Source organism: Anopheles gambiae, chromosome 3 (assembly GCF_943734735.2).
Source record: "Anopheles gambiae chromosome 3, idAnoGambNW_F1_1, whole genome shotgun sequence".
Taxonomy (NCBI): domain Eukaryota; kingdom Metazoa; phylum Arthropoda; class Insecta; order Diptera; family Culicidae; genus Anopheles; species Anopheles gambiae.
In genome coordinates, this window is record NC_064602.1 from 29,598,992 (window position 1) to 29,622,750 (window position 23,759).

General features: G+C 42.0%; 1 protein-coding gene across 1 annotated transcript; it reads right to left on the reverse strand.

Annotated features, from left to right (window-relative positions):
• Positions 1–199: 199 nt before the first annotated feature.
• On the reverse strand, positions 200–3,706 carry LOC4578163 (uncharacterized). The gene is made up of 10 exons (XM_061656035.1): positions 3,584–3,706; positions 3,424–3,513; positions 3,155–3,359; positions 2,941–3,084; positions 2,679–2,874; positions 2,443–2,617; positions 2,126–2,378; positions 1,798–2,063; positions 748–1,725; positions 200–595 (listed from the first exon to the last, which is right to left on the reverse strand). The coding sequence occupies exons 1-10, from the start codon at positions 3,639–3,641 to the stop codon at positions 315–317; spliced, it is 2,646 nt and encodes an 881-aa protein (XP_061512019.1). The 5' UTR covers positions 3,642–3,706; the 3' UTR covers positions 200–314.
• Between the last annotated feature and the right edge of the window lie 20,053 nt (positions 3,707–23,759).

The following is a 23,759-nucleotide window of genomic DNA, read 5'->3' on the forward strand; positions in this document are numbered from 1 at the left end:
TTCAATTAAAACATTTATATACGCGGTTGCGGTTGCGATCGATCACTGTCGAGAACGGCTTCGAGAACTGGTTATATTTTCATAACAGGCTCTTTGCCCGCATTGAATCTGATTAGTTCGTTTGTGGTGCACATCTGGCTTTGTAGATAGAAAGATCATCGGTGTAGTAGTTTGTAAAAGCAACAAAAGAAATAACTGGTATTGTTGGAGTATTTTTATTTAAGCTTCGTTTGTCTTATTAATCATTAGCCACAAATCGACCTCTTTTAGGATACAGCCATGTATTTATGGCAGCAGTTTTTTTTTTTTTAATCCTACAGAATACTTTTAATCCACCCAACATACGACGATATACGACTGTAAACGTGCACTGTGCGATCGCCGGCGGTCACGTGACTCATGATTCCCACCAAATACTGCACCCACGTGCCATCATCCATCACTTCCGACCAAAACAGAGGATCTCCCAGGGATACTTTCGTATCGTGTGGCTGCACATCAACACACAGCTGGTTGGAGCTAAGACCTTCCTCCAGCGCCTGACAGTCTCTATTGTACATAGCTGTAGGATAGACATACGAGTCAGTTGAGCCATCTGAAAGAAGACAAGAGAGAGAGAGAAAGAGAGAGAGCGCAAATGAGGGACAGAGAGAGAGAGAGAGTGTGAGAGAGAGAGAGAGAGAGAGAGAGAAGTTTAATTGTTGAACCAACGAAACGTAGTCACACCCTTCGAAGAAAACAACTCACTTATCACAGGCTGAATCATTTCGAACGGCGTATGAGTTTGATTCTTCCAAAGACATGCCGGATATATAGCTATTGTCGATTGATCAATTGCATCTCTCATCTTAATTAAAGCGATATTGTTCTTGCCACTGCCCACATCAAACTCAGGATGTAAAATAGTTTCTTCCACGTTCACTACAGGAGCTGCCTCATTCAAGCCAAGTCTAATGACGGAAGGAGCAATTGATTGCTGCTGTAAGCATTTGACACTAGTCAGAACAGCCTTCGAGGTTATCAGTGTTCCTCTACAGCTCCACTGGGCTTTAGCATCTCCATTTCCACGCCAACCGACTTCAACAAGATATGGTTCTGGAATATAACCCGTTTCAAACTGCGCTTCATTCGTGCTTCCACTACTCGCCTTGATGCGATGCGCACATTCATCCAACTCCCGACCACTGGCAGTCGTTTTGTTCACCATATTCTCATACGGACAGCAAACAACGGTTGACGTCTGACAAAAGACCACCCGTCGGTTGACAGAGAAATCGTATCGAATCTTGGGGCATCTGGTAGCCTCCACACACAGCCCTTCCGCACCGTCCACATGCCGGCAAGTATCATTCTCCTCCAACTCCGAATGTAGGAAGTGAACCGATCCACTGTCTTTCCTGTAGTCGGGGAGCAGGACCGATTGCAACCAGCCAATGTGGCTCGACAAGCGTACACCAACTGCAGCGCGACCAAAGCCACAGTCGCGCCCGAATGAGTTCAGTGCGTACGCATAGCGGAACTGCTTGTTGAACTTGAACTTCTTCCCTCCGATTGGTCCACCGGCTGCTTGTTGACATGTTTCAGGCACCAGATAGGCTTCATTGCCAAAGCACAGATGCTCGTCGGTCAAACCGTTCGATAGATTCTTTGAAAACTCTTCCGGATAAGAACATTTATTTATGGGGAGCACATTGGCGCGCGCTATCAGCTGGAAATTTTGTGGTTCTATCAGAAGAAAGAGAAACCACGATGTATTAGATCATCCAAATTCGTCTTTAATCCATTTGAAGAAATTACCAAACACGTCCACCGATGCATTGTGTAGACTAAAGTAATTAAGATCACGCCTTCCGTGCCCGGTCAGCTCAACAATGCTGTCTGCCAGATCATTCTCATGCCATATACAAAACGGGACGAAAGATCTAAAGAACACGAAACGGGTTCTCACCTTCAACAGTCCAATGTTGTTGTAATACTGTCCCTCACGGTATCCAGGATGGTTGTAATGTTTCACCACGGTATTGCGCTCATTTCCCATGTACATTACAAACGTGGCCCGTTTCCTGAAACACAAAAGGAAATCAATTTTTTGACATATATCGAAATGGTTACCACTAGCCATTACCCATGGTTTGTGGTGCACTGGGCCAGCGTTAGCACGGTATCCTCATCTATGATCAACCCATAACAGTCTTCCCGGCTCACTGAATAGGCTCCGTAACCAATCTCAACCATCGCCTCGGTGTATCGTGGCTCCAAACGCCTTCTGGCCGGTGTTACTACGTCAAAGGTGTCCGTCTGATCGATCAACACTTGTTTCTGGTACTGCCTTAGATGGACGTAACGCAGAGCACATTCGGCTTCTTTAAATTTCCACTCTGTAATTGAAAGGGTTGAGAACATTCAATATCCTTTACAGCTATTATCATACAGTACACTAACCCCATGCTGGCTCGCCACTTGCTTGAATTGTTGAAACAATCCACTGAACATAGGACGACACCTTTGCATAGGGAGTCGATTTTTGGCACGATACATTCGAGGGTGCACCAATCGCAACGACAAATGGAGTTACCTTTCCATTGTGATTCAATGGAACCTGAAGAAAGCCACCGTCCTATACAAAAAAGAGTCTTTCATGATGCGTTCTTATCGAAACACTCTCAACGCATTCTTACCAAACATGAACCCAATTCAGTACTTTCAACACACAGATCCGTACTTAGCATACGATCACAACCATCGAGTGTGGGTTGGACTTGAGCTTTAACAACGTCTGATGCATCTGAGCCACTCCATCCTGCCAAGGTCATAGCGTGAAACTTCACGTCTTCATTGTTCCAAAGGCAAGCCGGAACAACTGTAGAGCCCAATCTAAAAGAAAGTGCAAAGAGCATTTTTGGTTACACCCAATCTTTCCCGCTTCACGCCATTACTCACTCCACTTTTGACTGCAAACGTAACAGTGCAATGTCGTGCTGCGTAATGCCCTTTCTATACTCGGGATGGCGTACAGCTTCCGCGATCTTTATCTCCTGCATCTCACCAGAATCACCAAATCTCACCACATCTGGAGCTATGGAGCTGTGTACAAGATTATTTACAAACAATTGCATAATTCTAATCAAATGAAATGAAACATATCGTCACGTACTTGCCCTCCGTTGTACAACGAGCTGATGTTAGTATGAAGTTTTCCCACACCAGCGTTCCACTACAGTTCCAACGGACCGTTCCATCGATACCGGTCCAACCAATACGGCCTAGATGAGGAAAATCTCTCATCTTTTGATGCGGCCTTTGAAAGACGGGATAAGAACTTTCCACCAGACTGTGTTTGTAGTATCGCATATGACAATCTGATCAGCCAAAAACAGAAAATAAGATATTTTTCCAACAAAAGGAACAATCCAAACAACCAACCATCTAACGATTCGCGTACATTGGGCATCATCGTTTGCTTCCTGTTCAATTCGTTCTCCATGTACGCCATGAACGTTCGATCACCATTGCCTGTAAACAAATACATCCGTAACAGTAACAGCCTTGTTGTGCGGCAATCATTACACTTTGAGCAACTTACTGAATCGATTCAACAGCAATGCAACAACAAACACTACACTTTGCTTTATGCACAGCATCTTACTCTCGATGCTGCCACCGTAACACTGATAATGCGATGCGCTCCCACGAGAACGCGAGGACAAGTGCGCACACTGTACGACCTTGAACGGCCGCGTTCGTTCAAACAGGTTTCACGGGAAAGTACGGTCATTGCCGTATGCTGCTACACTTGCGCTAGCCGGTTCAATAAACCTGTTTTTTGTATGTGCAGCAAATGTGTTTCCGACAACGGTTGTTGAAGAAGAAGAAGAAGATTCATTAAGCATATTATAAAGTCATTACTAGTAACATAAGAAATAAGAATTCCAAGCTATTAACGTAACGAATTGTAGCCCTGGAAGCTTTGTCCCTTGATTTTTCTAACTTCAAGTTAAATGATTTATTGTTATTTTATATATTTTTCAATTCTGTAAGAGTGAAGGAAACGCTGAAAAGTGAGGATTATTGTTTCAATTTTTTTACTAATTAATGTATATTAGACACTGCCGCTCTAGCCGTAAAAAAAGTTAACAAAGAAAAATTTAACACTTAAAGCGCCGTGTCATATAAATTCGCATGACGGTTTTACTCACCGTTCAGCTTTGCATCTGACGTTCAGTGATTCTCTTGATAACGAATGAGGTAGGAAAGAGAGAACGAGAACGACATGTGCTACGCCGCTTATCGCAATGAAACAAAAGAGTGATAACAATGGCACGAGAAACTGTCGTTCTCATCGCTCTCTTGCCATCCGCTACTCACTCAAAAACTGTGACGTCAGGTCGGCGGTCAAAGTGTTAATAAGTTGGAACCGAGGATGTACCAAAATATTAGTTTTTTGTTTATTCGCTTGTATCTTGTTATTCACTTGGATGTTCAATCGTTTTTGCCCAATTTTCTAAAGGTTTTCTAAAGACATTTTTTATTTCGAAGAACCAAATTCAATTACAGTGGCGGCCACCCAGAGTCAGACACCTTATATTTTCACCTATTTATGTATACGGCCGGTCTCGTACAGCCGGTCTTGTAGCACAGTCGTCAACTCGTACGACTTAACATCATGCCCGTCAACGGTTCAATCCCCAAATGGACCGTGCCGCCATAAGTAGGACTAACTATCCTGCTATGGGGGGAAATTAGTTAGTCACTGAAAGCCAAGCCCACAAGTGGTACAGGCAGGCCTTGACCGACAACGGTTGTTGAGCCAAAGAAGAAGAAGATGTATACGGCGCCCTGGATGACCACCCTCATATTCGACAATATTGGCATGCTACTTAGTAATTTAGCTATGAACTAAAGACTGTCCGGCTTTCAATGCACCACATACATTTTTTACCTTGTATCACATTTATGTAAGAAATAAGGAAACGAGCGGTGTAGGTGATTAAGGAAATTCGTGTATTCAGCTTGCTTCTATTCACAGTGACGCTCACGGTAAGATTGTGGCGCTCATCGCCTGCTGTCATGCCCTCGCTACCTAGCTGACATTTTTTTTTTCAGGGGGTAGCCCTCTCATCCTACATTTATGCATGGTGTTCGGAGATTTTAATTGATATCGATCTGATTTTTTGCAGAGACATAGCTGAAGAGTGTCCTCAACGATGGGTGGAAAAAGTGGTCTAAGCTTTTCCGATAAGTGGTCTAGGGAACTGTCCAGGGTGCCGCAAAGTCAGATTAAAGATGAAAATATGAGGTGTCCCACTTTAGATTGCCGCCACTGTAAATACTAACACGCTCGTTCATATAAACTGTGTCACTATTTCATTTTTATTCAAAATAGCGTTCTTTAAATACGTTCGATCTAAAAGCACAAAACAGCGCTTGTTGATTTCAATTCATTAAATGAAACAGTCATATTCAATTTAAAATCTACTGAATCAAAGTTTCTTTATGCAAGCTTCTTTAAATAGAACGATAAATATCGCAAGCAAATTGAAATAAAAAAACAGCAGGAGCAAAACAGCCTACTTACCATTCAAACACAAAAACGATGCTACATAAAATGCTCCCCAGACCATGCTGCTAATGAGCATCAAAGGCACAACCACGGCTAAATACTCGCCCCAAAAAGTGTCCACGATATTCAAAACATTGAGCAAAACAGTTTGTTTTCGTAATGGTTCATTGGCATAGTGTATAAATGGTATTTTTCTACTCTAGCCACTCTCTCAGCGTGCTCTAACTTCCACCACTTACAGCTAAACAGACAAAAGCGGCCCAATTAAATTCTCCCATCCAAACCGCTCATTATCGAGCTCCATCCAACAACAATAGCGAAGCCTACAATTGACCGAGTTTCAAAAAGATCCTCCAAAATGGTCTCCTGTTGAAATTTATCCCATTCATGCGTCCCTTGCTTACTTTGATTGGTGACAGAGTATAATTTTTCCCATTTTTGTGTCATTTTTGTTAAGTCAAAAGCTTCCACGCTAGTCGCTGCCGTTAGTTGAGAGCAAATCATTATGTCTTCATTTTACAGCACACAGCCAAGCACGAATTATGCGCAGTGAAGGATCAAGTTTTTGTTCTTTTGAGTTTCAAAGCCATCGTTCTCGTCCACTCGAGTGGATGCTTGTGAATTGAAATCTGCAGTCACTTGGACTAGATTTGTTTTCGTGAAAATGACAGAAAGTTTACACCGTAAACCGGTGGAAAGCAGTAATGGCTCTGCACTAATGGGCACGTGAAAAATAATACAATTATTCAGATTCATTATATAAATGAGGGAAAATCTTATGTCGCTATGTAAATTTGCAGTCTCCAAATAATGTAGCAATGGCACCAAGGGTGTGTTGCTCTTTCACAGCTTGTTTGTAATTCAAACACATATTTTCACTGTGCAATTTTCCTTATGCTTTTTGTGAACTGATACTCTTGTTTTCTGAACGAAGCATCTTGTTTCTGTAGCGTGAACCCAACAGAATTTTTACCATGCCTACTCAAGGATGATGATTTTGCTTTGTCGAATGGTTTTTTCAAAATTCATCATAATGGTTTGCACTCCAGTTGACAAAAAGTTCCATCAATTTGTTCACAAATCAAAATACACATCTAATAAAACACACTTTCCACCGAGAAAAAACGCAATGCTGCTCAACGGCAAATGAAGTTAATCAAAATAATAACAAAAATCAATCATCGTCATGGTTACCGCCGCCAAACTACGCAAATTTTTACTGTGACTCTCGGAAAATCGACTGGCCAGTTTTCCAGAAGTATTGACACTCATAATAGACTTTTGCGATAACAAGCGATAACGATAACAAGATAACATCCGCTCTTTCGTCCGGTTGAAAGCGAATTAGGTGGCCAAAGTTCGTCCCAACAAATTGTTTTCAATTTCCTGCCGTGACAAACCAGGAAGCTGGGGCGATCATCCAAGATGGAAGGCCCTTTTTCCGGTTTGCCATTCCGTTCACTTTATCTTCCTCAATATTTACTGCCCGAAGGCCCGAGTCAATGTGCAAATATTAATGAGGAGCGAGAGAGAAAGAGTAATTGAAATATCGCTGCTGCACATACTCGATCTCTATAACTGCGTCGCTGCAAATCGATCTCTATTTTATCTCCAACTCTGTTTTGCGGTAGATAAGCAAGCGTGCGCTAGCGGAAGATCGAAAGAAAAATAAATTGTTCCTTGTCCAAGCCCTGAAGGCCCTGGTTCAAGAGTGAAGGAGGAGAGAAATTGCAAAGATCATACTGGTCGGCTTGCGATAAAATGTCATCCTCATTACCCTCCCCCGAGAGGTTCGTACGGTTTGATTAGTCTTTGTTATTTCAGCTGTTTCCCTTGCCACTGCGTCCAATTACGCCATATCCAAACCCAACTTTTCCTAACCGGTGAGGAAAACCTAAAAATTCTGTTTGTCTTTCCCTTTCCACCCTTTATAATGATGAAGTTGGAGTTTCTCGCATTCGCGCAAGCTCGAGCTTGTTCCATCTGCAGCAAACGTCTTCACCGGAGTCGGATTTCGATAAAAACAATATTGGTGATTGATTTCTGAATTAAATTTCCATCTATTACTCACGGACCTGGAGGGTCAGATGGTGCACAGATTCAGCCATTTGCATAAAGAGGCTAAAGGGAAGCGACTTTTTAACTTTTCCCTTGATTGTTCTTCGTGATTATGTTATTCGTTTTGTCAATTGGAAGGTAGTTACGTCTCCGTCTTACTTACGGATTTGTGTTCCCATTTGAATTCTTCTTTCATTTGAGTGAGATAATTTCAAATAATTGCATGAAACTATTTTCATAATATTCTTCTTATTAGTTTTCAGACCTTTTCCAATTCTTAAAAAAGTATTTACTATTTTTTGAACATTCTTCGGTAAACATTGTACAACAAACCATGTGGTAAACACATTTTTGAATAAAAATATTTTCCTTAGCTTATCCTTAGCAAAACAAAGCATCCTCTACTTATCAAACCTCGAACCAAGATTCTTCCCATGCTCCCTAAAATAAATGATTGATTTTTGGGTGGCTTTCGTATGTATTCACCCTCTACCTTTCCTAGACCTTTTGCATCCTTCTTGCGCGGATGTCATCCACCAAGACACTCGTCAGCTGCCGAATGTCCTTGTGCTGCTTGGATCTTGTATCGAGAAGCTCCACTTCAAATGATTGATCGAAGGAATTAAATTTCGATCGATAGCTTGGAGTCTTTTTGCTCGAAGGATTGTCAGCTATCTCTCGTTTATTCCTTCTATGTTATTATTCTTTCCCATTCATTCGGGCAATAAAGAGACAAATAGAGCAAAGGTTGCCATCAGGGGCTGGTTTTCATTTGTTAAATTGCATCATTTATAATATGCTTGACTCATCGCATCTAAAGAACCACCTCGCGTAACGATTGACACGAGTGCGTCAAGGAGGCGCACGAAGCGTGACAGGATGAGTGATTCCTTTTGCTCATATTTCACTGCTAACGAACTGGAGTGCGCGAGTGTGAACCGAATGTTAGCACACACGTATCGAGCAGGTAAAACATGCACGATGGAGCAAATAAATCGTGTCCGGTGTATAAAATTATCTCATCCACCTGCTATAATGATAAATAAACAGTGCATGCTAATAAATATGGAATAAGACAACAAAACATATTACTTATAAACTTTCAATTAAACCGATGATATGTGTAGAACGACGTTAGCAATTACTTGATTACTGATATTTCACGTTGATTCCAAGTGAACAACTTATCTCGGATTAAAACAGCTACCATGAAAACAGCTACCGTTTTCATAGAACATAAACTATTTTCTCATACTGTACAGTCAAATTTCTCTGTCAAATACACGCACTGTACCTTTCAAGTATTTCCTCCAGTATTTGGCCTTTCAAAACACTACCTCGAATAAATCCTCAAGAATTATGAGAACGCAAACCACCCCGTCAAGCTCATTGCTCTAATCAGCCTGATTTAACCGACCACAGACAACCCCATTCATTCCCAACACGGTACTGCAATCTGTAGCAGATCACCGTTTGCGCCGTATTTCTAGCGTCTGTGCGCCAGAGGCACTCTGCTGTGTTTGACGTTGACGTTTGAGAATTAAAAACATATTTTAAAGATTTCCATACCATAATTAATCAACCCTCTCCCAACATTCATCTTAACGATGCTTCCCTGCGTACCTTCTGGTTTTGAATCTGGAATCGTTTAACCATGAAATACGAGCACTTTTGGGACCACCAAAAACGATCCCATGACCTGACGCACAGGGCTTTCGGCTTGAAATTCGGTTTGCTGCGCTGGTAGGAGATCCACATCTGGCAGCATAGCTCTGTGGCACCATTTTCCGGTAAGTTGAATGTCACGTCATTTCTATGAAAATTTATAACCACTCATCTCACCTGCTCGTTTGTCTTTCATTCGAGTTGGAGACGGAGGCAGAATGGTTCCAGAGTCACAATTCACTGCATGATTTCCTTTCCCTCCCATTTAGTCTTCAGTAAGGTTTGCGATTCCGGCAGTAAATGAGAGGAAAAGGAAAAAGGATCCTTCAAATGATCATTACCAGTGAATAATATTTCCCAACCCGAGTGGAACTAGGACACGATGTTTGCTTATCTCGATGCGGACACTACCGTAATTTTGACCGAAACAATAAAGGTTAACTATTGCGGATGGAACTCCCTGCGGCGGGCACACCTGTTCATATAAATTAAGCAGAGATGATGGTGGTTCCAGCAATGATGAATCTTCTGCGCCTTGCTGTTGCTGTTGTGTCAGCGGTAACAGTCTTAGCTGTGTCATAAACTTCTGACTGTTGACGAAAATTATTACTATTATCAACAGGATTACAGTGCTAACTCTCAAAGAGAAGTTTGAAAATAAGTTCCTTATCAACCAATGTGTCTGTCATAGTTCAGAAGCTATGGTCGTTATACGCCATTAATCAATCTATTGATCGAACAAAAAAATGTCAAATCACATTTGTTTTGCTGCAATAAAGTTCAAATGTAGTATAGTTCAGAACGAAACAATTAGTAAAATATTACTTATTATAGTTTCTAAAATTTAAAAGGATATAAATATAAACTATTTCACATAAATTAAGAAGCTGAGCAAAACACAAAGTCCGTCTGATGTAATATTTGCAAAAGTACCGCTCTAAAATGCTTATGATCAAAATTCATCGTCTTATCCTACGCAGCAAGTTACACGATTGATTTAATGATAGACATTTTGAGCCCGAGCTAATTGTTCAAAGTTCGAAATGGAATGCAATTAAATTTAATGGCTCGGCTGTGTGCGTGTATCGTAAATGACCGCATGATTACATCGTCCGTTCCTATAGCTAGGTTTGGTTGGGATGCGTAATTGTATCAAAGGTTGGAATTAGGATTGATTAAATTTCAACGTAACTATTACGCATTTAGCGCATTTGTGTATGTCGAGGGGTAGACCGTTTCGTTGGCCCTTTCGACACAAATTGCAATTAATTATTTGTTTTGTTTGATTGCAAGCAAATGTAGGCCACATTGCAGTTGCTTTCGAATGAATTATTTTGTGGGAGTGATTTGAATATGTCCTGAAATCTGAATCATACGATAAAATTTTTTAATATATTTAAACATAAATGTATACTACTAAAGAGTTTTGTTTATGCAGATCTTTTACAAGATAGACTTTTAAATTTAACATCCTCTTCCTCAAACGACCTCATTCCAGGAATCTTATGTCACAAGATAGGCATAGTTAAAATCCTATAACCAACCGGAAGCAATCTTGTCCGCTTTCATTCAAACTACCACAATCAGGTAAAGGCTCCATCCCGTGCCATAATCCTTGTTCATGCAGGTCCTCCTTAAAATGGCGAACATATAGCACTGTGCTCCAAACCGGTTCACTGTAGCCATCGGGTGTATAATGTAAGCGGAAGCGATAAAAAAGGATCAACCATTTAATTTGTTCCCCAAATCTCCCATATTAACCCTTTATTTGCCAAGCAAAAGTCAGCATCCCTGCATGTGGGGACAAACTCCGGCCTGAAAAGCGTTAAACACAGCAAACTACCAGCTGCAGGCATTTCTCATTTAAACCGCTACCACGCATACTGAAAGCAAAGGATTCCATGCTAAAGCCGACCATCAATTTTTGGAATCGGGAAACATTCAGGAGAAAAAAAAAACATTTTGGAGTTGGGACGCGAGAAGGATTGGTAATGAGGTTGATTATAATTGTACTTTTAGAAAGGGGATTTGTTTTTGTCCTCCGAGAGCAAAGTTTCGGATTAACATTCGTCTGTGTTCATCGATGTGTGCGAAAGAGACCAATCGTATCACTTGGCTATTTGATTAGCGCAGCTCGTCCATCAGCACGTACTGTTCCGTGGATGAACCGATCGACAGTTCGAACAGACTATCAGACATGGCTCTGATAGTCCGGATCGCTGGAAGCATGTTGTTTTACGTGCTCAAATCCAAATAACTTTCACCCAGTTTTACCTCAAGCATTTCCCCTTTTCCGCAATTCGAAGTAATTCGAACGTTGCCCGGCTAACTCTGCTATCAAATGGCCTGCCAAAGGCCAAAACCTATCCTACACCTAACGGCTGTGGATGCACAAGGGAAAGTGATTTTTTTCATCTTCAGGGGTGAAAGATGAAAGCTCCTGCAAGTGGAATTTCAATGTAGTCAGGTTGGTTCATCTCCATCGGAACTTCCAAGGCTGAGTTTTCGTTCAGTTCGTGTCTTCCTGTTCAATACCTGCTGCAGAGCTGATGGCTCTTTTTCAGCACCTCGTAATCGTGTTTTCTATACTTTTTCTCGAAATGACACACACTTTATGGAACGAAAAACATGCATGCACACTCGCATAAACACTAACGGATGGACGCTGGATGGAAAAGGGATTAAACATTGCAAAAACATGCCGCCTGACTTAAAACAACCCTATGGCCGCTTATCCCGGTCGGTGTTTTCACTATATCTCCATCCCCATGGGTATCTGCATATCCATCAGACGGCCAGAACCACCCATTCCCAAGAAGCTGTCCGGTTGTTTTTTTTTCCGCACTCTGTCGTCGGTTGTGTTTGGAAAGCTTTGCTCCTTTGGGGTAAAACGTTTGAGGCCGTCGTTTCGCCGTAATCCCGGAATAGCCAATCAGATGGAAAATAAAAGTCCAACAAACTAACACCTACAAGGGGACTTCCCTATCCTTTTTGGAAAAAAACTGTTCGAAGAGAGAGGAAGCTGAAGGTTTCGACAGATGATCCGGTGCACCCTTTGTTTCGGAGCAAATTTCCAGGAAGAACGTTCGGTCCTGTAATGGTTGGCTTTTGTTCGCAAGTTTGCTAGAATGTCTGTTAACTGGCCCTTTCAATAGCCATTGTGATGGTAAACTGAATACAAAACCACGTGTTTTGTGGAGGTTTGTTAGGGAGGTGTTGGATGTTGTTTTCCATGAGGAGGATTAAGATTTTATAATCAACTAGTAAGACTTTGATGTGTGGCTGTTGTCCGAAGTATCGTGTCTGCATCATTCACACTCTTGTCTGTCATGTATAATGTTGATGAGATTAAATCTTATTACATAAATGCATCCACTTCATAAACTGAGGTTAATTGCAACGTAAAGAGCGTTTTTTCCCTTCTATGTCCTGGTGTTATGTACTGTACCTTTACCTACACCATTAACTTCCAAAACGTTAGATCATGCTTCATCCTGTCACACAATATTGAGCAACTAAAGATGAAGTCATCCGGTACCTCGATGACCTAGTTTTTATTGAGTAAAGCGTTTAATACAATGCCTTAGAGGGGAAGAATCAAAATAAGACTCATAAAAATCAAGAAATAAAAAAAAACTTAATTCTAAAACATCCACAACCGTTTGAAAAACTGCAAAACTCACTCAGCGATGCTTCCAATAAAGCCGTAAACACAATTCAATTTACAACCAGCTGAAACTATTCCCATGCATTTTGACCAATCATTTTACTCGACACCTAACTGCAGCTCGAACCGTTTGATCGCTTTGAGGTAAGCTCAGCGTAGGTCAGCTATATTAGTGTACCGTCACTTCAAACAAGCGTAATCTTTCAACGAAATAAGCGTAGCACTAAGAAACAGCCTTCTCCTCCACCAAATTTCTTCAAACCGTTCCTCAATTGAAACTTGGAAGAAATGTTCTTACTCAATCTTACTCCGTTTTACAAAACACCATGTGGCCGCCATGTTTCACTGTGTGAAAGCAACTGCTGCTCCAGAAGCTGCTGGTGCTATTGACGGAAGTTTCTAATTAAAACTTCACATTCTACCTCGCTCGCTTGCGGTAGAAAAACTTGCCCCAAAGCAGTGCTTTTGTAGTGGAAGCTCGCGAGGTTTGTGCTTCCCGGGAGGAGAAAGTTGTCTTCTACTACACTTGTTGCTTTTACTCTCTCTCTCTTTCTTGCTCACCCTCTGCTCATCTCAACCTCAAACCCTCGGGTACCTCAACAGTGAACTTCGCGTTTGCGTTTGCCAAGGTGCATCGGAGCATTGCATTGCATATGCAGAGTTGTTTTGTGTTTATTTTCGTACGAGGTTTCTTCCCATTTCCGTGTGTATCCAATAAGCACAGCTGCTCAGGAAGCGAACCTTTAATTGTTTCTGAACCTTTCCGCATGTGGTGAAGAGTTTTATACTTTCAGAAAATGCACCTCCTGCTGATTCACTGTGCCCTTACCATCCTACATTGAATCTGACTCGCGTGCGAGCGAAATTGTGCAACATGTGCATGGCGTGCATCGCCTGAAAATAATAACTCCCACTGCATCTGCGCTCTATAGTTTTGCATTTCTGCGCACGGAAAACTCCTATTCAAAAATGAAGAATAAGAAACGAGATTGAAAAAGAAACAACTTTCACGCCATCCTAGAACGTGACGTTGAACAACATCTCCAACCATGCAATAATTAAAACTCGATTCCGGCTAGCGAAAGTTTCTTTGCCAATGCCAGTGGAGTGATCGAAACGTACAAAAAGCCGCCTATGGCTCTTTATCTCCTTCTCCCGTCTGCTTCAACGTATCGATGGTTCGGCAGGTGGGAGAATCTCTTAATTGAAGCTTCTTGGGTTTTCTTCCAATACTCCTTTTGCTTTTTCTACCACCCTTTCAATCTGTTAGCTCGCAAGTTTTGTTTTGTTTTGCGACAGATTATTTGTCGATTAACGGATTGGTAATGACGGTGCACGGAGACTTTTAAACCGGCAAAATGAAGCGCAGTTGCTTAAACTTCTCTTTCCTTTTCCCCCACACTCATTTCCTTGAAAAGTCTGACAATTTCTGAAAATGCAATTCCTTGCAAAAGCTCCAATTCAGTGCATTTGGCTGAATGTCGGTCAATCCACTGGAGAAAGCAATGCAATAGTCCTTTTTTACCCCTCCTCGTTTCCGAGTTTCATTCATTGCAAGCTGCTTTATCGAAAATCGAACACCGTCTCACCGGTCGATGAAATGTTGTGATTAAGCGCCCTTAAGCCTGAAAGTTCCTGGCAGCAACTCGGAATGACGGAAAGGCAGAGTGTTGTTGAGCGTGTACGGTGCTACATTAAATACACAACACCTCATTTTCTCGCTCAACCCTTTTCGGACCATTCCCCTCCATCTGAACGATGGGAAAAGCTATCCCGGTGCAAAAGCAATACACACAGCCAAACGACTTATAATGAAGCAGCTGAAAAAACACCTCACTGATGGCAACGGGAAGGGTAACAGGAATGAAATGGAAGAAAATCCTCCAGCAAGGCGGATTCTGCAATAACCGTCCCACGGTCGATCTTCGGCAAACGGTTCTTGGTTCACTTCGTGGGTTTGTGTTTGTGCAATCAAATCTCAATTCAAAGCTCCTCCTTCTTCTCTGCTATTTCTGCTTCAATGCCTCCAACATGGGACAAAACAATAAACTGGACCATTTAATATCTCGAGCGTTCCCCCAGGGACGTTGCATCCTTCATTGTGTTTGCAACAACAAACACAGAATCGTACACAGTGCAATCGATGGCTTCAAGTTTTGTGTGTCGTTTTTTGAGTGTTTCTTATTGCATCGAAGCACCATTTCCCAACCCGCTCTGGCCGTAAGATCACACCGGCTTACCAACAACTCAGCCAGTCGAGCCGTATACCATCGGCTCTGTATACTAATCCCCAAGTGCCGAGGAGTGCAATTGTTTGTCCAACATTGTTGCTAAAGTGCAATTTTTCATCATTGCTCGCTTTTTGCTGCCATTTGTCGGTGACAAAACCTTTTACCTTTGGGGTCCTGGGTTGCAATCGAGTGTGGAGCGCGAGAGCAGTTTTCAAGCGACGAAATAAATTGGATTCTCGCATTGTTCACCTGATACAGAGCGAAATCAGAGACCAGGTGTGGCACTACATCCGGTGTCGAATCCGGTTTAATTAAGATGAATCGAATACGAACCTAACAGTGCCACCGTAGTGTAATGGCGATATTAAATCAATAACTTTTCACACAAATCATGCAACCCGTTTCGTGGTCAGTGCGGGTATGAGAAATGCAGGTTTAAACTTTTCTTAATGTGGCTGTAGCAGTAATGTGTTGAATTTTGTTGACATCCTGATGTAATGGATGGTGAAATAAACTCATGAATAATTGAAATTTTGCAAAACAACCACCGCTTGAAGCAGCTAACAAACGATCGCTAATTAGTTCTTCTTGGAAAATATAAAAAAGAGCCACAATGCTCTCATCTTCGTAGCTGGTACGATGAGGAGTTCATTTGTTTATATAAAACATCCATCAATGCATCATGCTGAAGATTCAATTATCTTCCAGAACGATGGACACTGGACAAAATTCTAGTTGAATCGTAATGATTCGCGTCCGCAACATCGTCATAATAGATCAAGCTGTTAATGGTAAGTGTCCAGTGGCCATTAGCATGGTGAAAAATAAAATAATCCTACTGTGGTTCAGCGTATCATGATCGTCAGGGTACAGCGGACTGGCCAAATTTTACGAATGGATCATGACGATGACCTATTGTCGAATAGATGTGATTTTTGATAATAGTTTATTGAATGCTGATATAGAGTCATAAAAGTCATTTATGTAACATAATGAAATGAGTTTGTAATGAAAACGACTACCAGCCTCTAACGAAACTCTCAGTTGAACATTTATAATTAATTCCTCAGAATTGACGTTAATACACTTCCCAAATGTTTGTAAGATGAATTAGGAATTAATTTTTCAATTGCGATTATTGTAATTGCTTTCAGAGAATTCGAAGCGAGCAATCTATATGCAACAGACGGTGTTTGGTCCGTGAAATTAAAAACAGTTCTAAGAATGAGCAGTTTTTCCTATGTTATTTTGTACACTTTAGAAAATCATCCATTGTGTTGCTGCGAGCGGCATTTGCGATAATAATAGCATATTGTCTTACAAGCAAACGGTTAGTTCATTTTCGTTCATCATCGAAAATAAAGCTTGTCCAAGCACTGTTTGCAGTGGAAGCAAACATCACTACAACTGTATCCGATTTAAACGATGTGGAGTTAAACCAGATGTACAAAGGTGGATCCAACTCGCATGGATGCAGGAAACAGCGCATGATTTATTGCTTCGAGCTGAGGCCAAAGATAAGACAAAAAGGTGTTCCGGAAAGGTTGCTTCCATGTGCTTGTACTATTACATCCGTGGATTACGTATCAAGCTGGCAGCAAGGGTGTTGCTCGGTTTATTGCAAACTTCCGGCTAACTCTTTACCATGAGTTTCGTTGCCTCACTAAACGCCCGTTTTCGTGTCGGAGGAAAACGGTCTTGGCAAATGAAAAATAGCAAACTGTGTGCTACTTGGGGGAGTGCGTGTATGTGTAAGTGGTGTGCTACCAACGTGGTTGCCTATTAAAATAATGTATGTCCCTGGCTGGTTTAATGGTGCCATTCGCTCAGGCCCAGGCAGACACAAGGTCACCAAGGCGTTAAAATGCTTCGTTAGGCAGAGTGAGCGTGTCTGTATGCGTCTGTGTGCATGGAAAGTAGTTCCCCTGCAAGACAAAGTGCAGCCAAACAGGGCACTCTTCGATGGTGTTTGTTTGGCACTGCGATTGGTCCGAAAAGCAGTTAGTTAGTACCATTTGCTCGCCGTGTTGCATACATTCTGGCGCTAAAGCTCGCAAAAGGGTAGGTTTTATACGAAATGAATTATTAATAGTTATGCGCGTGTCTGTGCTGCATTGCTTTATTAAGCGAACACAGTTGTATGTGTGTTGTCCACAATCTCGCAAAAAGCTCTTCCCATTGCAGGTATTCAAATTGGCTGTGACGGTCTATAATAGCCGGATGCGCTTTTCCTTCTTCGGCTATAAAATTACCAAGAACTACTAATACCATCACCGCAACTGCTCTTTCGTGCAAAGAGTAAAAGTTGCACCAGGTGACTCAGCATGATATCGCGTAGTGGAAGGCTGTGACGCTGCGACACTCCGCAAGGGGTGCATTTAATTTCAACCGGTGTGTCTGAGTAACTTGGTCCGTCGTCATCGTCGTCGTGCGCTAGAAAGTTTTCCCATTTTACACCGTGTGTACTCTATCTAATTCCAATCAATTACATGCACCAGATACCTTGCACCGGGGATACCTCGTTTCGGGTGGTTTTTGCGCCAGACACGTGCGCACGTTTCGTCTCGGTCGTTTTCTTGATGCAGTGTCCCTTAGCTCCTTACATCCCAACTACTGTGAAGTGCACATCGTAATTGGGTGCACAAACGACACGTGATGATGTGCAGAACGAGAGGGAAAAACGTTTTGCACGCTGGTACGTCACCCGTGTTCCCTCTTCTCGGGAGCAACCGATGACAACTCCTTCATTGAATGAAGTTTATCCAAACAGTGTACATTTTAGACCAGAAAGAGAGGAATATATACAAGCAGTCTCATCAACGGATCACACTGGGTTAAAAGTTTGTCCTGCAAAGAGAGCATTTTTTGCCACTTTTATTTCCCATCCACAGCCTGTCCTAACGCCGGAAAGACGTTAACGAAAATTTAAAAGTGCTCCATCAGGGGACAGTCATTCTGCTTGGTCCCCGTAAAAAGATATCCATTGCCAGATCTTTTCGATACCTAGGGGTTTGGTTTGATAGCAAAAATGTATGGAGGACACATATTGACTATCTGGTACAGAAGTGTACAAGAAGAATCAATTTTCTCAGAACGATTACCGTACTCTGGTGGGGTGCACACCCCAAAGACGTCCTTAACATATATAAGACTACGATACTGTCCGTCATGGAGTATGGTTGCATATGCTTCCACTGGGCAGCCAAGTCGCATTTAATACGACTTGAGAGGATTCAGTATCGCTGTCTTAGAATCGCGCTAGGTAGCATGAAGTCGACTCATAACATGTCACTCGAAATGATGTCCGGAGTGATGCCGCTAAAGCTACGTTTTGAGCTACTATCGCTTCGCCTTTTCGTCCGCTCTACAGTATCAAATCCCTTGATAATCGAGAACTTTGAAACACTGCAAGAGATAGGTTCTACAAGCAAAATCATGAAGGTCTATCATGATTTTGTTTCCTTACAGGTGCACCCTAGTACTTCTTAAAGTATAACTAGTGCCAGCTTACCAGAGTCCTGCAGTTCCATTTTAAGTGTAGATACCTCATTGAAGGAGGAAATTAAAGGTATCCCCGATAACCTTCGCCGGATGACAATTCCCAGCAAATTTGTGGAGAAACATGGCCATGCTAACAGTAACCATTTTTATACTGACGGATCCTCATCAGAGCAGGGCATTGGATTTGGTGTATACAACACGTGCTCCGAAGCATTCTTTAAATTACGCCAACCATGCTCAGTATATGTAGCGGAGCTCGCCGCAATCTTTTATGCCTTATTACTGATAAGTGCATGCCCAGCGGATCAATATGTAATTTTTTCAGACAGCTTAAGCGCTATTGAAGCATTAAAATCCGTAAAGGCTGTTAAGAGCCCAGACCATTTTGTGAAAGAAATTGTAAAGGTTTTAAGCTCACTGTTTGAAAAGTCGTTTCGCATATCGTTAGTATGGTTACCTGCTCATTGTGGTATACCAGGAAATGAACAGGCAGACCATTTGGCCAAAAGGGGAGCTGCAGAAGGGTCTTTCTTTGATAGGCCTATCCTTCCTCATGAGTTCTTGCAGGCCCCACAGGCGTTTTGCATGGCACGTTGGCAAAATCTGTGGGACTCGGATGAACTCGGAAGGTTTCTGTATACAATCACTCCTCGTGTAAGCTTGAAGCCTTGGTTCCATAACACCCCTGGCGATCGTGCGTTCATTCGAATGATGTCTAGACTTAGGTCTAATCATTTCGCATTGGGTGCACATCTCCAGTGTATAGGACTGGTCGACTCCAAGGTATGTGGCTGCGGGCTTGGATTCCACGACATGGATCATCTTTTGTGGTCCTGCGTGGAATACGAGTCTGCTCGACCTGCCTTGCTGGACGCGGTCGAAAGACTGGGAAAATGTACTGATATTCCGATTTGGGATATATTAGCGGCATCGGACTGGGAATTCCTGAAGGCCATATTCGATTTCTGTAGAGAGAACGGCTTAACTGTGTGACTTTCCTTAAGTAAAATGTCTGTGAACCAACCAACGGCCTTTTTTGACCGTTACTCAGGAAAAAAAAATATGTTCTTAAGCAGAACATTACCTAAATGGAAGAAATTTTGAACTGTTGACTCAAAATTGACGAAATACTCGATATTGAATTAATTTAATGAATTTAAATACGATTTTGTGCACGTTATTTGGATATATTGCACATCAGCTGGTTGCTGTGATGCTTTATCCGTCAGATATTTCACCTGTCAAATAGTTCATTTCGCTGTATATTTCACCTCATTTGGCCTCGCGGTAATGAAAGTTGCCTCTCAAATGTCTGGCTGTTGTAAGTGATTAAGTAACGAGTAAAGAACATTCTTCGACCCTGATTTGTTTCACCTTGATCGTGCTCTTCCTGCTTGTATCAATTTTGAAACTATTATTCCCCAATAATACTGGTTGATAGAACCGTACGAGATGTTTGCTGAAAAGAGGCTAAAGGCCATGATGTGTTCGTTCCAGATATGGTAATCGTTGTTGATGGAACTAATCGACCGATAAAAGATTTATGAAGGCTTCGTTTCACATAGGTCTAGTTTACAATGTACACATCAGACCTAAGGTGAGTGGGATTTGGGATCATCGGTTTATTGAACGTTCGATTTTAATCCTTTTTCCACGGAACACGGGAAGGGATGGGTCCTGTTGCGAAATCACTGTACTATCCTAAAACCTTCTGACCCTTCAGATACAAGCTAGTAACAAAGTTGTGCAAGCATTGGGTATTATCTGTCCGATAGGTGATGTTTCTGTTCGTAGCATCAAAATCATGTTTGTGAATAGTTAATTACACTTTGATGACGACGTGTCTTTGATAACGAGACTCGGGGACGGTCAGCTGTCTCGATTGGGCTGCCCCTTTATCCACACCGATATCGGGTTGTATTTCAAAACTGCTCAGCTTGTACCGTTGCGAGACACTTACAACTTTTCGTGACAACCCGTTGTCTGGTATTGAATATCGATCCGCTGGGGAGTTTTGGGTTCGATTTTAATTGATTGTTCCCACAAGCGGCATTCGAGCACGCGGACGCACACGGCACTCTCGTTTAATTAGTTTTCGGTTCCGTTTGATTGGGTCGGAAAAGACGATGCACGGTCACAGACTAATTTCGGATGCTCTTTGAACGTTTACGAGCGTTATCGTACGCGCAAGGACGAATTACCAAGAACCCTTTGGAGTTTCTTACAGTTGCGGCACTCACTGCCGGATGTTATTTTCACTTGATTGGGTCACAATATTGTGGAGGTGGTTCCTTTTTCCGGAGACATCTTTCTAGCTATATTGTGGAAAGGGTTTGGCTGATCGTTTCTGGTGCGACGATAAAATGCATCAAAGTGGAAAACAGGAAAAGGGTATTCTAGGGTAACATGGTATATTTAACCATAAGCCTCAGTATAGACGGAGCGTGAAATTTGCTCTACAAGGAGATGATGAAATGTCTTGTAAATTGCCTTACAATCTACTAAAAGCATTGTGATGTTGTTCGCTATAGAGGCTGTATTCTGTGAAATATCTTCTGGGGTTCTTCGGTACCTTTTCAGTTGATTTTTCCCATTTCCTCACGTTCCTTACTCACAGATGATGAAGTAATAAGGAAAAATTTGACTGTTTTTATCCCAAATTGATCAAGGGTTATCTTGTCTTGTGTGCTTAACGTTTCTTAGATGTAACAAAAGGTCAAAAGCAAGGAGCTTACTGCTTAAAACACGACTTAGACGCCTAAAGGTATGCAATCCTTCGGCATACTAAACTTATTAAGCAATTTATTCCTTAACTGTCTTCACTTAACTTAACTCTATGAATTATAATAAGTTTTGGCACTTCGAGCAGTTGAAAGCACAAGAATTTCCCAGAACCTAGGGAAGCTTACTACTTTGCACTTTCAATGCAACACGCAACGAAAGACGCAACGCCTGAAAGTATGCAATCATGCTTAGCACATTATTTATGCATCAATTACACTGGAACGAGATTGAACGACAAAAGATAGAAATGATTACATTACTTAAATGATTGAACTTGTTCGTCTTTTCCCAGAATTTCTGATCCGTTTCTATCCTCACCACTCTCACGCTTATTATTCCCCAGTGGAAAAATCAATCCTCATGGCTACCGTTTGATATTTGCCGGCTGAAAATGCTTGTTTTAATTAGTGAACAGGAGCAAGAAGCAGGAGGCAAAATATCAAATCATCTTGCAAAACGACATTCGATGTACCGACCTTTATCGTTCGATGAAATGGGATGGTTTTAATTAAATTTTATTGTATCTCTGCTACGTATTGGTTTTGTGTGGTTTCGTTTTGGAATCGCTTACGAACGTAATGAGATTATGCGTTTTTGTAACGATTGTCATTTTGTTAAACCCCTAGAGTGGAGAGATACTCACATACAGAGGGAGTTAGAGCGACAACGAGTGTCTGCAAAGCTGTGTATCCGCATCTTTAATCTGTACGGATTTATTGCACTCACCGACGAAAGTTTTAAATTGGACAAACTTCCGCTCCTCTATACAGTCCTAACTTAACCTGTTCGCGTCCTTCCTGTTTAATTTCCATCCTAAAGCTCGTGACTAATCTTCTACGGAAAGTGCTGCTATCCCTCGCCCGGAGATTGGCTGCATTAGTGTTCGAGTTAGCTTTTGGTGCCATGTTTCAACTGCGTCCGGTGTTTCACCTGAAGGCAACATGCATAATCTCTCATCCCACTCTCAAAAAAGGATTAACCGAGAGCAAGCGGTCAAGGATGTTTGGTCAGGGATTTGTGCACGCTTCCGGGTGGATGAGTGCGCCCGGTGTGGTTGCAGCTGCTTAGCTACCGGGACATTATGCAGAAACTGGGTACCGAACCCGATTATGCAGAATTCGGTTCACGGTTTCATCGTTTGCGATTCGCGCAAAAATCGGAAGCAACCAGCAATGCGATATCTAACGGGATGAAAAACGGCGCTCGGTTTGTGGTATTTACGCACCATCCATATCGATTGGCTATCTTTCGCTTGGAATGACCATTTGCTCGATGTGATTAGATGCCTTTCGGTGGTTTTCAGCAGCAGATAGACGAGAGATAGAGTGCGAATGAGTTGTTGCGGCGGCTGGAGGACCAGTTGATCATTAGCCCTAGGAAAACGGTCCCAGAACCGTGCGCTTGGATTGTAAAACGCCGCCTCGGATGAAGGATGATCACTCGTTTGGGAAGACAGTTTACTGCTGGGGATGGACCAGCCAAGGACAAACATATAAATGAGTGTCTTAATTGGATTATAAACTTTTTTTCACATGGGGGCGTGTTAACTTGGTCGTTGCAGAGAGCGATGGGATGGAATGACGTCCTAATATTATGTTCCATTTGGTCACGTTTTGTGCACTGCAGCATCAACCGCTCGAACGTTACTGCACAGACACACAAATTGAAAGTTATCGAACACAGTCTACCTTCACCGAGGCATCCATTCGAATGAAGCCAGTCGTTTGTTGGCTGGTGCTGTTTGACCAAATGTTGAAAATCGCCCAGGCAGTGCCCAGGCAATCGTTACAAGCGCCAGTACGAGCGGATGTAGTTTTTCTTCCAATCTTCCATCACGCTGCAGCCTTTTCGAATGGATCGTTGCAGCCATCGTTGTGACTAGTCACATCCAATGCTTGTCTTGGACGACGAAGTGTAGTTGTTCCGGTTATGGGGGAAAGCCGGAACCAACGTTTGAGCTGAATTGTTCTCTCGTTTACTTCCGGTTGTTTGCAGTAGTTTGTAGTGTGTAGGGATGTAAAAGCATGCCCGATCCTTTGCTGATTGTTTTGGACCAAAAGATTCGTTGAACATTGAAACTAGAAAGTGGGAGAGATTGGAAATTTTGCTTGTTTTAAATAATCTTCTTGTTAAATTGAATTTAGAAATGAAGTAAGGGAAAAAAATTAAAAATTACTAACAATTCTAAACCAAGTTTGAGTTTAAATTATTACAATTGGTTCTGTTCGATTGCGCAACAAAAAAACGCTTTGAATGGTATTCTTATTTATCACATCGAATACAGCTTGATAAC

What these genes read in the sequence shown, in the direction of transcription:
- LOC4578163 (XM_061656035.1), bottom strand. Translation starts at nt 3,641, where the DNA reads ATGCTGTGCATAAAGCAAAGTGTAGTGTTTGTTGTTGCATTGCTGTTG. An exon ending in CGTTGTACAACGGAGGGCAA is followed by an intron (nt 3,085 to 3,154) that starts GTACGTGACGAT and finishes TCTTGTACACAG; the next exon opens with CTCCATAGCTCCAGATGTGG. An exon ending in TGCATCGGTGGACGTGTTTG is followed by an intron (nt 1,726 to 1,797) that starts GTAATTTCTTCA and finishes TTCTTCTGATAG; the next exon opens with AACCACAAAATTTCCAGCTG.